Source organism: Saccopteryx leptura, chromosome 2 (genome assembly GCF_036850995.1).
Source record: "Saccopteryx leptura isolate mSacLep1 chromosome 2, mSacLep1_pri_phased_curated, whole genome shotgun sequence".
In the NCBI taxonomy this organism is placed as follows: Eukaryota; Metazoa; Chordata; class Mammalia; order Chiroptera; family Emballonuridae; genus Saccopteryx; species Saccopteryx leptura.
The window spans coordinates 313,546,890-313,559,506 of NC_089504.1; the positions used below are offsets into that span (position 1 = coordinate 313,546,890).

Consider the following 12,617-nt stretch of genomic DNA (forward strand, 5'->3'; position numbering starts at 1 on the left):
AGACCCGTCAGCAGCTCATATGCCTTTTGCAATTTTTTCGACATTTTTAACTTTGACTCATTTTTAAGCACTAACCAAACTGGCGTGTGAGCTTTAGTAGTTTCGTACTTTTTCATAAAAGCAAATACCTCTTTGTTAATTTTGTTGGTCTCTGCCACGCGGTCGGCCAGGACAGGGAGGTGAACTGGAGGTGCAGGGATCGGCTGCATGGCGATCAGCTGGATCTTATTGGGGACGCGCCGGCTGGCCTCCGAGGAGCGGGAGATCCTGTCCACGTGCTCAAAGATGGAGGCAGACGAGTGCTGCTCATTCCCTGAACTGGGTAGAGGCGGCCCTGGAACGGCAGGAAAAGCCAGGAAATAAATATATAAAGTCCACCCTAAAGAAACAGCAACGGATCAGAAATACGGATTAACCCTTAAAGCAGGGGTCCCCAAACTTTTTACACAGGGGGCCAGTTCACTGTCCCTCAGACCACTGGAGGGCCGGACTATAAAAAAACTATGAACAAATCCCTATGCACACTGCACATATTTTATTTTAAAGTAAAAAAACAAAACGGGAACAAATACAATTTTTAAAATAAAGAACAAGTAAATTTAAATCAACAAACTGACCAGTATTTCAATGGGAACTATGTTGCTCTCACTGACCACCAATGAAAGAGGTGCCCCTTCCGGAAGTGCGGTGGGGGCCGGATAAATGGCCTCAGGGGGCCGCATGCGGCCCACGGGCCGTAGTTTGGGGACCCCTGACTTAAAGAATCCACAGGTGGACCCCGACCAAAAACACATCCCTACTCCATGGCCAAGAATTCAAATGTGCCTATTTGAGCTTACACGATCACTATCATCTCCTTCAGCCTCACTGAAAGTTACCAGTGTCATCAGAGAAGATATGAAAAATCATTATGCCACTTTGTGCCCCAAATTGCATGGGTAGAAAGGACCTGAAGTTGCTCCATCAAGTGCCATTTACAGAACTTCTAGCAGCTCTGAACTGGCGCTCGCACTTGGAATGGTATAAATTTAGTTGCCAAGGCAATTATACTAAAGACAAGAAGACTGTGGACATGCGGGAGTATGCTGATTAATAATGAACAGTCCTGGGTTGTCTGACCGGATGCAGAAAGAAAAGTAAGTTGAAGACGCATTAGAAGAAAAAACTGCTATCTGCGGGGACTTCCTTCCCACTTTACAAAGAGATGAAGATGTTACTAAAAAACGGTTAAAGGGGGGAAACTTTATTTTAATAAATTAATTTTTTAAAATGATTAACAGGGTAAATTTATGGCCTGTATATTTTACCACAATGTACTTTTTAGAGTAATCAGAGCCACAAAAAAAAAAAAAATTAAAATGTATAGAAAAAAGAAACCCAATTTAAAATGTTAACAGGCTAAATCTTGGTATAATAAGTGACTTTCTCCAATGTCTTATACTTTCTGTAATAAGAATTTTCTCTGATGAGTATAACCTTTATAGGTAAAATAATTCTAATGAACTTTAATTTTAAGATGGCAAACAAAGATGGAGAGGTTGAGGAAGCAGGACTGAATAGATAAATGACCTCTACAGAGCTAGTTAGACGCACTAAGATCAACGACACCCCTCTGATGTACCACAGTCACCCCTGGGCACTCTGGACATTGCTTTAAATTAAAGTGGATCGCAGGCCAAGGAGTGAGAGCACACAGAAACTGTTTTCACACAGAAAGCCTGAGGTTTGAAACCTCAAGTGTAACTGAAAATTATGGAGGTTTCTGCTTAATGTAAAAAAAACAGTGGAGTTGAGCCTGACCTGTGGTGGCGCAGTGGATAAAGCGTCGACCTGGAAATGCTGAGGTCGCCGGTTCAAAACCCTGGGCTTGCCTGGTCAAGGCACATATGGGAGTTGATGCTTCCAGCTCCTCCCCCCCTTCTCTCTCTCTGACTCTCCCTTTCCTCCCTAAAATGAATATTAAAAAAAAAACAGTGGAGTTGAGCAAAGCCATTAAGAAATAACAGCTGAGCCCTGGCCAGTTGGCTCAGTGGTAGAGCGTTGGCCTGGCGTGCAGGAGTCCCAGGTTCGATTCCCGGCCAGGGCACACAAGAGAAGCGCCCATCTGCTTCTCCAACCCTCCCCCTCTCCTTCCTCTCTGTCTCTCTCTTCCCATCCCGCAGCCAAGGCTCCATTGGAGCAAAGTTTGCCTGGGCGCTGAGGATGGCTCCATGGCCTCTGCCTCAGGCACTAGAATGGCTCTGGTTGCAACAGAGCAACACCCCAGATGGGCAGAGCATCGCCCCCTGGTGAGCATGCCGGGTGGATCCCGGTCGGGCGCATGCAGGAGTCTGACTGCCTCCCTGTTTCCAGCTTTGGAAAAATACAAAAAATAAATAAATAACAGCTGATATGTGATATAAGGAACGCACGTCGATGCTACATGAAGTGTTTGTATTTCCTCTGTTTGCGTTACATTCATTTGTTGCACCAACTGATCAGAAATGATATATGTAACTCTGTGAGTGAACACCCTCTCTCTAAGCAAGGAGACAGCGCTGTCTGCATCCCGGACTCCCCGGTCTGTGCCACACAAGTGGCCAGGCACCAGCACGCGTCTGGTGGCAGCTTCTCAGATTGCAGGCACCAGGCCCATAAGGAGATCATTAGCCCCGCGAGATAGGCTGGCCTCCCTAAGCCAAACTTATAAAGTGACAACAAATGTCAAAAGGAGAGCCTACTAAGTAACTGATACCTAAAGGTGAGGTCACTTTCCTCCAGGATGGTAAAAAGACCAGGGTGGCAGAGAGCTCCACGTGGCTGGGACGCAAAGGGGGCAAAGGAAGAAAGCCCCCCGCCCCATGTTGTCTGCCCACCCGGGCACCACTGAGCTGCAAACCTGTGACTCGCTCCTATCCGCACCCCTCCCTCTTGCCCACTGCAGTCACGGATCCTCGCTTTAGCTACAGCAACGGGAGAAGGAGGGTGTGCATAGCAAACCCTCACGCTTCCAAACTGCCCAGAGCCCAGCCCTTCTGAATGGGGTTTGTTATTTGTCATACACATATAATATGTAAGTGATATGTTTGTCATATATGTGTACATGTACATATTCGTCATATATATGGATGTATTTGTATGTGTATGTTCCAGCTATATATATTTATGTATTTTTTTATTACTTGCGTTACACTGCACATGTAAAAAAGACCACCTGTACAATAATGGCCAATGGAAAACACAACAAATAGACAGTAATCAGTGCTGTGTGAATCCTGCCTTAAGGGAAGTAGGGACTTCAGGTTAAAACCCTTTTCTCTTTAAAGACAATAAAAACAAAAGTATGTATCATGATAGAAATAACAGTATAGGATAATGTCAGCGAGGGACAGGGAAAAGGGCAGTCTGAATTCCTGAAGTGCACAAGCAATGAAACATCAGTGAGAAAATATGATGTCATCATCTACAGGTAAATACCGTCACGTGCTAATATACTGTGAGGCAGGGGTCAGGTGCGCCTCTCCTCCACCCTACCCCAGCACCGGGAGCTGTCACAGGCACTTGGGGGTGACTAAATAAATGACTAGCCACCTCAACTATGGTTATAAAATTGTGCCTCAGAGACTCTGGCCAGTTGGCTCAGCAGTAAAGCGTTGGCCCGCGTGTAGAAGTCTGGGTTCAATTCCTGGCCAGGGCACACAGGAGAAGTGACCATCTGCTCCTCCACCCCTCCCCCTCTCACTTCTTTCTCTCTCTCTCTGTCTCCCCCCCCCCCCCCCCCGCAGCCATGGCTCTAATGGTTCAAGCAAAGTTGGCCCTGGGTGCTGAGGATGGCTCCATCACCTCACCTCAGGCACTAAAATAGCTTGGTTGCCAAGCATCAGCCCCAGATGGGCAGAGTATTGCCCTAGTCGAGGGCTTGCTGGGCAGATCCCAGTCAGGGCACATGCAAGAGTCTCTCTGCCTTCCCTCCTCTCACTTAACAACAACAACAACGACAACAAAATACACACACACACACACACACCTCAAAGAGGCCTCTGAGAATCTGCCTTCATGAAAAGACAAGAATTATAATTTACTATCCCAACCATCTCATAAATAGATGCCCCATAATTACCTGAAAAACTTCAGTGTTAGATGGAGTCAAAACCATCACCCTGCAATCATGTTAAAAGTTTAATTTGCTCGGCCCTGGCTGCTTAGCTCAGTGGTAGAGTGTCGGCCTGGCGTGCAGAAGTCCCGGGTTCGATTCCCAGCCAGGGCACACAGGAGAAGCGCCCATCTGCTTCTCCAACCCTCCCCCTCTCCTTCCTCTCTGTCTCTCTCTTCCTCTCCTGCAGCCAAGGCTCTATTAGAGCAAAGATGGCCCGGGCGCTGGGGATGGCTCTATGGCCTCTGCCTCAGGCGCTAGAGTGGCTCTGGTCGCAACAGAGTGATGCCCCAGAGGGGCAGAGCATCGCCCCCTGGTGGGCAAAGCGTCACTCCCTGGTGGGCGTGCCAGGTGGATCCCGGTCGGGCGCATGCGGGAGTCTGTCTGACTGTCTCTCCCCGTTTCCAGTTTCAGAAAAAAAAAAAAAAAAAAAGTTTAATTTGCTTTGCAAACTCTTTAGCACATGTAAAGGCAGGTGTCCTGTGTGACATTGACATTCTCAATGCCAATGTGACATTCTAGAATTTGAAACCTATGGCATTTATATGAATGAAATTTCTAAATACTTAAAAAAAAAATCACCCCCTTGCACACATGCAGCCGATGGTGAGCGTTCTGCAGCCTTTACCTTCCTGGAGCATTCCTGACGCAGAGGAGACAGAGGAAACGTCATGTCCACCCCAGCAGGGGCAACTCAGTAGAGCCTTCACTTGGGGAAGGCGTGTTCCTCCAACCTCACTCTGTTCATCACAACTCGTGGTAACGATGTGACTTATTCGAAATGTGCAATGCCTATGAACACTGACATCTGAGTAAGTCATCTCAGAGGAGTCAGCAGGGAAGGGAATACAGCACAACCTTGAATGGATCAAACCCGAAACAACTGCCTTTTTCTGCACTTCCAATGCCAGGCAGGTCCTGAAAATACCAGGTGACTTGTGCCAGCCATCGGAAGCCCTGCCACCTGCTGTGGTGAGAGGGAATGCTGGTCCCAGGGCAACATGGACAAAGGTCCCAGTATGATCTCAATCACCCGCCTGCCTCCGTTAAGTTGTATGTTATCGTAACTTACAACAGAAAATTAGGGAATTACAAAATAAGGCACACGCTACGATTATAAATTCTCAGAATCTCTTTGTTGGGCACTCAATGAGGTTCTATGCAAGCAATAAAACGTCAGCAATGGCAAGATGATAGCTTTAAGCGAGTAAACAAAGTTTTAACAGTGAGCTCATATTTGCAGTGAAAAAAACCATCCTTCTAAAACAGTGGTAGTCAACCTGGTCCCTACTGCCCACTAGTGGGTGTTCCAGCTTTCATGGTGGGCAGTAGTGGAGCAACCAAAGTATAAATAAAAAGATAGATTTAACTATAGTAAGTTGTTTTATAAAGATTTATTCTGCCAAACTTAGCGAAAATCCGACATAAAGTACTTGGTAAGTAATTATTATTATATGCTTTAACTTGCTGTAACTCTGCTTTATAAATTTTATAAAGTAAAGTTACTTCCCTACTTTATAAATCACCATTACTGTGGAACCAGTGGGCGGTTAGAAAATTTTACTACTAACAGAGATACAAAAGTGGGTGGTAGGTATAAAAAGGTTCACTACCCCTGAAATAAAACATGAACATGATGTGCGGATTCTGGTGTGTCTTCAAATCACAATAGCCACACCTGAGCTTTTGATACTCACAGGAACATCTAATCCACTTGTGTCCTTTTTCCCTGTCACCTCTCGGTCCCAAAGCCCACAAGCTTACTCCTAGGATTTTGAATATACTCTGAGAGTAACAGGTGAGTCTCGTGAGCCGTGCAGAGCAGACCTGCTGTAATCCTCTCAGTAAAGAGTTAAATGCAGGAACTAAGAGCAAGATTTTCTCAGGGAAGCAAAAGAAATCTAGAAACTCTAGACTGATCTTGTTATTCAATTCGTTCTTTCCCAGGATCAAAATCAGATTTTAATCCTCTCTCTCTGAAACAGGTGCACCTGTTACCATGGTGCTAAGTAATTTTTAAGATTGTGGGATATTGGATCCAAAGAAAAACACTCTTCCCTTTATTCTAAGGGGATATTTCTTTAACATCCACACAAAACACTTGGAAGGAGGTGGGGGGGGGCGCTCTCAGAAATCAGCTAGTGTAGACCACAGGAGACCCAAAGGCCAAGGGACTTACTTACAAGCATGACAGTGACAGGACAGGCCCCCCTGGCTTCCATCCAGAATCTGTGCATTCACACAGTATGATGCACTGTACTGCATTTTCACACAGAGAAATTTGTGGTGAAAAGTATAAGGATAGACATCACTATTAAAAAATAATACCCCAGGGCACCCCAATTTTCTTTGCATTACTGAGACATCAACGATACACCAGCAAACATCAGAGCGATGCCCAGCGCTTTCGCTGAGCAGAATCGATTAAACTCAAACCCAGCTACCTTGTCCTCGTGCCTGAAAATGCTCCCAAGTCTAGTAAGACCTGTGGGCTTCGTTTTCTTTTACAGGGCATGAGGTTCACGGTACTGTGTCCAGAATGGGAGTGAAGTTCATTTTGCACCCAGCTTAAGACACAACAGCACCTGACTACAAATACAAACATTCTGACACGTCTGATCACACAGAACTACCCACAAGAAGAAAGATCTACGACCAAACACGAGGCACTTGGACCCACGACAAAAACACCAGCACGTGCTGGCAGCAACAGCCCTGAAATCCTTGAATGGGACGCTAGGAAGGTCACTGAATTTTGGAGTTTGGAGACTCTGGTTTTAGCTCAATTCTTTCTTGTCCGTCACGGAGAAATATTGTTAGGACTCAAAACTGGAGTGGAATGTGGCTATTAACCTCAAAGCACACCTCCGTGAAGCCCCGACCTCCAGCACGCCCCGCCCACCCCCGTCTCAACACGGACACCAGTTCCACGCGAGACTGGCCACCAATGTCGAAACACTTTCCATACAGACAACGAAGATTCCATTGCACGGATTTTTTGTTGTTTGTTTTGAACCCCCATCCTCCTGGAATCGCATAGCTACGACTTTCAATGTAGAGAGCGAGAAGAGTCACAGACCACTCCGTGGGACTCTGTGGGACTTGCCGTCAGTCACCGCGCCCGGCGTCTTATCTCCTGCTTCCCGCTCACTGGACTCGTCACTCACGGTGGAGTCAGCATCGGAGGGCGAAACTCTGCGGACACAAAACCGATGTGAGGATTAGGAAAAAGAAAGTGGAGGGTGTAGGGGGGGTGGCCACGTTCATTTGGATGTGGAAGTCCAGCTTCCAGGCAAAACTGGTAGAAATCAGACAACCCAAAGAATTATCTCATAGTACAGCATCTTCAAGGACATTAACAGCGCTTGTTTACCACCTGAAGGCAGTGTAACAGCTTATGAAACAGCTGAGCAGGCTGCATTGCAACAAGTCCTAGGGAACAAGGTTTGGAGTCAGTCCCTCAGCTACCAGGGCCCTGGCCTGGGGGTCTGGGTCTGGCATGGGTTGGGTCAGGAGACCTGGAGTTAGGTCTGGCTCTGGGTGACCAGGGACTACAGAATTTCTAGGAACCCAGGGGCGTTCTGCAATCACCCCCTAGGACGCCAGGTCTTTGGAAGAAGCCTCCCCTTCTAACACAAAGGCAACGATCACCACTGAGATTTGATTCCATATTTAGTGAGCAAGGGTATCGTGGAAGCCAGGGGGCACCAGGCTAGTAGAAATCCTTTAGTGGTTAGCACCCATCCTCTTACTAATCCCTGGCTTAAACAGCGGGGTGAAATGCCAACACCTTCTGGTGCCCGTGAGGGATGCTACAACATTATATAAACCACACAGCTCACTGAGATGTCATGATGCCATGTTTAGGATGAGACTACAAGGGAAGAAGGAAAAAATAGACTGCAAGACTATCCTAGCATACTAAATAATCCTTAATGATTTGATTTATGCTTAGCCTGCAAGATAATTAAGCAACTAACATTTCTCTCCATAATATAGTTTCTTTTGTAAAGATCATGTCCTAACATCCATTAAATTCTTAAAATTAAGGCAGGACCCCTGGGGAGGTTTTCTGACGTCAGGAATTATAACATTGTTTCAAGTACTGGTCCCCATCCCACACTTCTTTCCTTGTAGCAGAACATCAGGATACAGAGTATCAAAACTCAAAGGCAGGTTGATAATCTGAGGCTTCAGTAGCCAAAGCTTGACTGTGCAATGATCTAAAGTCAAGTTAATACGGCCTGATTCTGAATTTGGTCTCCTTTATCAGAGCTGTAGCCCTTCTTATATGATGGAGGACCGCCAGGTAGTGTGTTAACAAGCAGTTCTCCGCGCACTTTACTCTATGGGAGGAATGGAAATAAATTGAAATAAATTGAGGGTGGAGAGCTGGGCAGGGAGGTGATGAAGAGTCCATGTAAATGTGCTAACAACGGTGACAACAGGGGCAGTCAGAGAAAAATCAAGCAAAGATGGAAAAATGCCATAAAGGTCACCTAAAGACAGAGCAATGACATCATAGCCAACCACTGGCATGATGGGCCAGGACAAGCCAACAGTGGATATGTACTGCATGCTATATACCTTTTAGACATTCTATCTGATATCATCTCCAGAGGGCTGGGCATGCTCACCTCAGAATACATACCCCTGAGCTGACCAATGCCTAATCAAGTCACGGGGGGACTGCCAAACCACGATGGACAGTGAGTCATCATCTTAAATGCTTTGGGGAAAGAAAGCAGACAACCTCCTCTGGTAGTCCATCAGAGTGGCTCCAAGGCCCCCAGGTTCACTGACATTGGGCAAGCTGTGGTCAGTCTCCTGGGCTGCAGACTGGGGCAATACTCGCCATCAGCCCTCCTGACACTGGGAATTGACAAAATGAAAATGGGAAGATGCTCGGCGACAGGGTACAATGCAGAGAGCCCACACGAACCTTCCTCGGTGACGGATATTCTTGGAGGGGACCTTGGCCTTGGGGCTCGGGACGTCTCCGTTTTCAGAGGGCGTGGTGTGGTCCTTCACAGGTCCTGGCAGCGGGGCTGGCTCGTGAATAATCAGGATGTCGTCCTTATTGTGCTGACCCAGGTGCTGCTTGGCAAAATCGAAGCCCTTCACACTGGGGATCTGCAACTAAATAAAGCAAACAGGCGAGAGAATCAGTCTGAAATCTGGTGACTATACAAGAAAGGTCTGACAGCGCAGCTCTGTTGGTTACCCTCAGAGTGTTGTCCCATCTGCCCAGGTGGCAGGTTCGATCCCCAGTCAGGGCACATACAAGAATCAACCAATCAACCAATGAATGCATAAATAATTGGAACAACAAATCTCTCTCTCTCTCTCTCTCTCTCTCTCAAATCAACTGATAAATTAAATTTTTAATAAAGAAAGACTGTGAGGGCTGGCAAGATTGTGATTGCCAACTTTCAACTCAAAGTTGTGCCTCTGAGCCCACCAACCTAATTTCACAAGCACCTCTATGACGTCAAACGGGTGCATGGTGCTGTTTATACTTTGAGTTTGCAGAAAAGATGAGTACTTGCAAAAAACTTGAAGAAGAGTACAAGGATTAAATAGCTAGACCATAAGACAAAAGACATCACAAGACAACACCCAACCCGCTGCCACAGCCGCATAACCAGACGTTACGCAATTCCAGAGAGAGTGACACAGGCACAATAGTCCATACAGAGGACTCGGAGGCCAGACAGACCTTAGAAATACAAAGAGAGGGCGACACAGAGCGTGTTCTAGATTGTGTCAGGGACCAGAGAACCCTCCAGGCTGGGAAAAGATCTCCTCAGCCACTCTCGAAGGGTCGGCATACAGAGAGCAAGTGAGAGACGGCCGGCTGGTATGTGGACCACTCTGAATGCCCGCCTCCAGGGCAGAAAAACACAAAATATTTCTAAAGAGGCAGATTTCTAAAATCCAAGCAGACAGGACACAAAGGGACTGGGAAGAGGGCCCAACCATACTACAGGCATGGAATGACAACAGCCTGAGCCCAAACTCTTACTGATGAAAACAGGCAGAAACAAACCGCCCCAGAGACCAGAGGCCGAACGGATGCTAGAGGCAAAGGAAAGACCCAGTGACGAGCGGACGGTACCGCCGGGTAAACTGAGCAGTGGAAGGGACATTAAGGGGAAGAGGTGAATCATGAAGAAATGATGACTTGGGGAAATAAAAAGACAGGTTTTGCTTTAAACATGTTTGGCTGACATGGCAAAAAAAAAAAAGCTCCAAAGGAAGGTAGCTCTGTGGAGCTGGAGGCGGAAACAAGAAATAGCTCGGGGGAGATTTCAGGCTGGAGCTGTGGCTCCGAGAGCCTCTGTACAGAAGGTCACATGCAGAGCTGACATTTTAAAAGATGAAAACAGTCTAGGAATAAAATGTTGGAGGGCATCTAACAATTCAGGGCTCAGAGGGGTAAAAAAAAGGAAGCCAGGAAAAAAAACAACAGAATCCAACTTCAAAGAAAAAATGGAAGAGTGTGGACCATTCAATATAACAGAGGGCAAGGGGATAAAGAGTTTCTAGAAGGGAGGGGCCGACAGCAGTAATGAGAGCACAGTGATGAAGGAGGAAAGGGTCTTGGAAAAAGCCCACCCATCACCCTGGCAGATGCAGGAGGCCCACCTGGGGATAGGAGGTAGCAACACTCAACCCACAGCCGAGGCCCCCAAAGCCTGCAACCCCCCAGTCCAGGCCTCGACTGCTCGGCCAGTGCTAAGATAGGAAGGGGGCTCGAATTATATGCACACATGGACAATAAAGGTGGGACACCACTTCCAATAACACCAGAAATGCCAGGGGTGGGCATGAAGCGTTTCCTGAATGGGAGTTCGCAGAGCGCAGAATAAACTGCACACAAATAGTCATCTCCGGGGTCTCCTCACGCTCAGCAGGAAGGCCATGTGCAAACCAGAGCCCTCTTAGCCAGGCTGTGTCCCACACCTACAGTAGACCTCTCAGTTAAAAGACACAGGGCAAAACTCCTATGGGGTTATTTTATATAAAAGACTGTATGTACAAGCAAAAGGTTTTGGCATATATCTATGTTAACTTTATGCACAGGTGAGCAACAACACCCATGGCTTGGATTTGTGACCTCGGATGTCTTTCGAGCACTAAAAATCCAGGATAGGCCTGGCCGGTTGGCTCAGTGGTAGAGTGTCGGCCTGGCGTGCAGGAGTCCCGGGTTCAATTCCCAGCCAGGGCACACAGGAGAAGCGCCCATCTGCTTCTCCACCCCTCCCCCCTCCTTCCTCTCTGTCTCTCTCTTCCCTTCCCGCAGCCAAGGCTCCACTGGAGCAAAAAGTTTGCCTGGGCGCTGAGGATGGCTCTGTGGCCTCTGCCTCAGGCGCTAGAATGGCTCTGATTGCGGCAGAGCAACGCCCCAAGATAGGCAGAGCATCGCCCCCTGGTGGGCATGCCGGGTGGATCCCGGTCGGGCGCATGCAGGAGTCTGTCTGGCTGTCTCCCCATTTCCAGCTTCGGAAAAAATACAAAAAAAAAAAAAAATCCAGGATACTCAGGAAAGAGAGTAGTCTGCAATCATGACTTCTGCCAGCAGGGGGAGACAAAACTTACTGTAAATATCATTTACAAAGATGTTGCTTGGAGACAAAAGGCAAAGACTGGCCTGCCTATATTTTCTAAATCAATGATATCATGTTTCAAGAGCAGGCTACTCCACCGCACAGGCGCTTTGTGATGGGCACACACCCCCTCCGCTCAGGAATGTTGTTTTGAAGACAATAAACCCAAACCTGCCGCTCCATGCCCTACCTACCCCCTACCCCACCCCCAGGATAAATTTATTTTCTCATCCCTGAAACTGGATTAGCACAGTGACCTTCAATTGGACTTCCCAAATCCCTGGAGGTGCATACTTCCCTAGGGGCATGTAACCCTCTTAAGGGAATATTCCAGATGAACAATCTCTGTTTATGCTGGCTCCTAAATGTGACTTTCTGAGAGTGTGCCGGTGTCTGGGTACCACACTGGTCCCCCTGTCCAGCCTCCTGTGATCAGACCTCCTATTTTGCGAGAGAGAGATGCCCCTTCTACTTATGGGGTTTTATTCACCCCAGCGGCACCTCATTTTAGCTCCATAAACAAGGTGCCTGTAAATGAAAGAATAGTTAGAATTAATAGTCACCTGATGATCATCACCATCAACATCATCTTATCCATCCTGGTAAAATCCTTCCTGGTTTCTTTCCCAGTGAGCAAGTAAATGCCTCTAATAACTAGAAAATGCTCTCATTTGCAAGGTAGATGGTTGGCTGGGTCAAAATTGGAGGAGCTGCACAGATTGGATAACTCCTCTAAGCAAAAGTCTCCAAAGCGAATAAGAGAAAAATATAAACCACACTGTCTCTGTGGTGCAGTCTGTGTACAGCCCAAGTCTAGGAACTAGGCCTGCCTTCCCTGACAAACTCGCCTGTAGCAAATATGGGTATGTGTCTAA

At 47.1% G+C, this 12,617-nt stretch overlaps 1 protein-coding gene across 4 annotated transcripts in view; it reads right to left on the bottom strand.

Moving 5' to 3' along the window:
• Positions 1-12,617, bottom strand: part of KIAA1549 (KIAA1549 ortholog) — a 134,883-nt gene that overhangs the window by 34,502 nt on the left and 87,764 nt on the right. For 3 of the 4 annotated variants that reach the window (XR_010748833.1, XM_066362825.1, XM_066362828.1), the window contains exons 11-13: positions 9,075-9,271; positions 7,212-7,327; positions 129-334 (exon numbers count right to left, since the gene is read on the bottom strand). Coding sequence is in view for 3 of the 4 variants with exons in the window: in XM_066362825.1 (XP_066218922.1) it covers positions 129-334; positions 7,212-7,327; positions 9,075-9,271 (519 nt within the window). In the remaining variant the exon portion in view is untranslated. The remainder of the gene's footprint in view (positions 1-128; positions 335-7,211; positions 7,328-9,074; positions 9,272-12,617) is intronic. The other variant, XM_066362826.1, reaches the window with a different exon arrangement.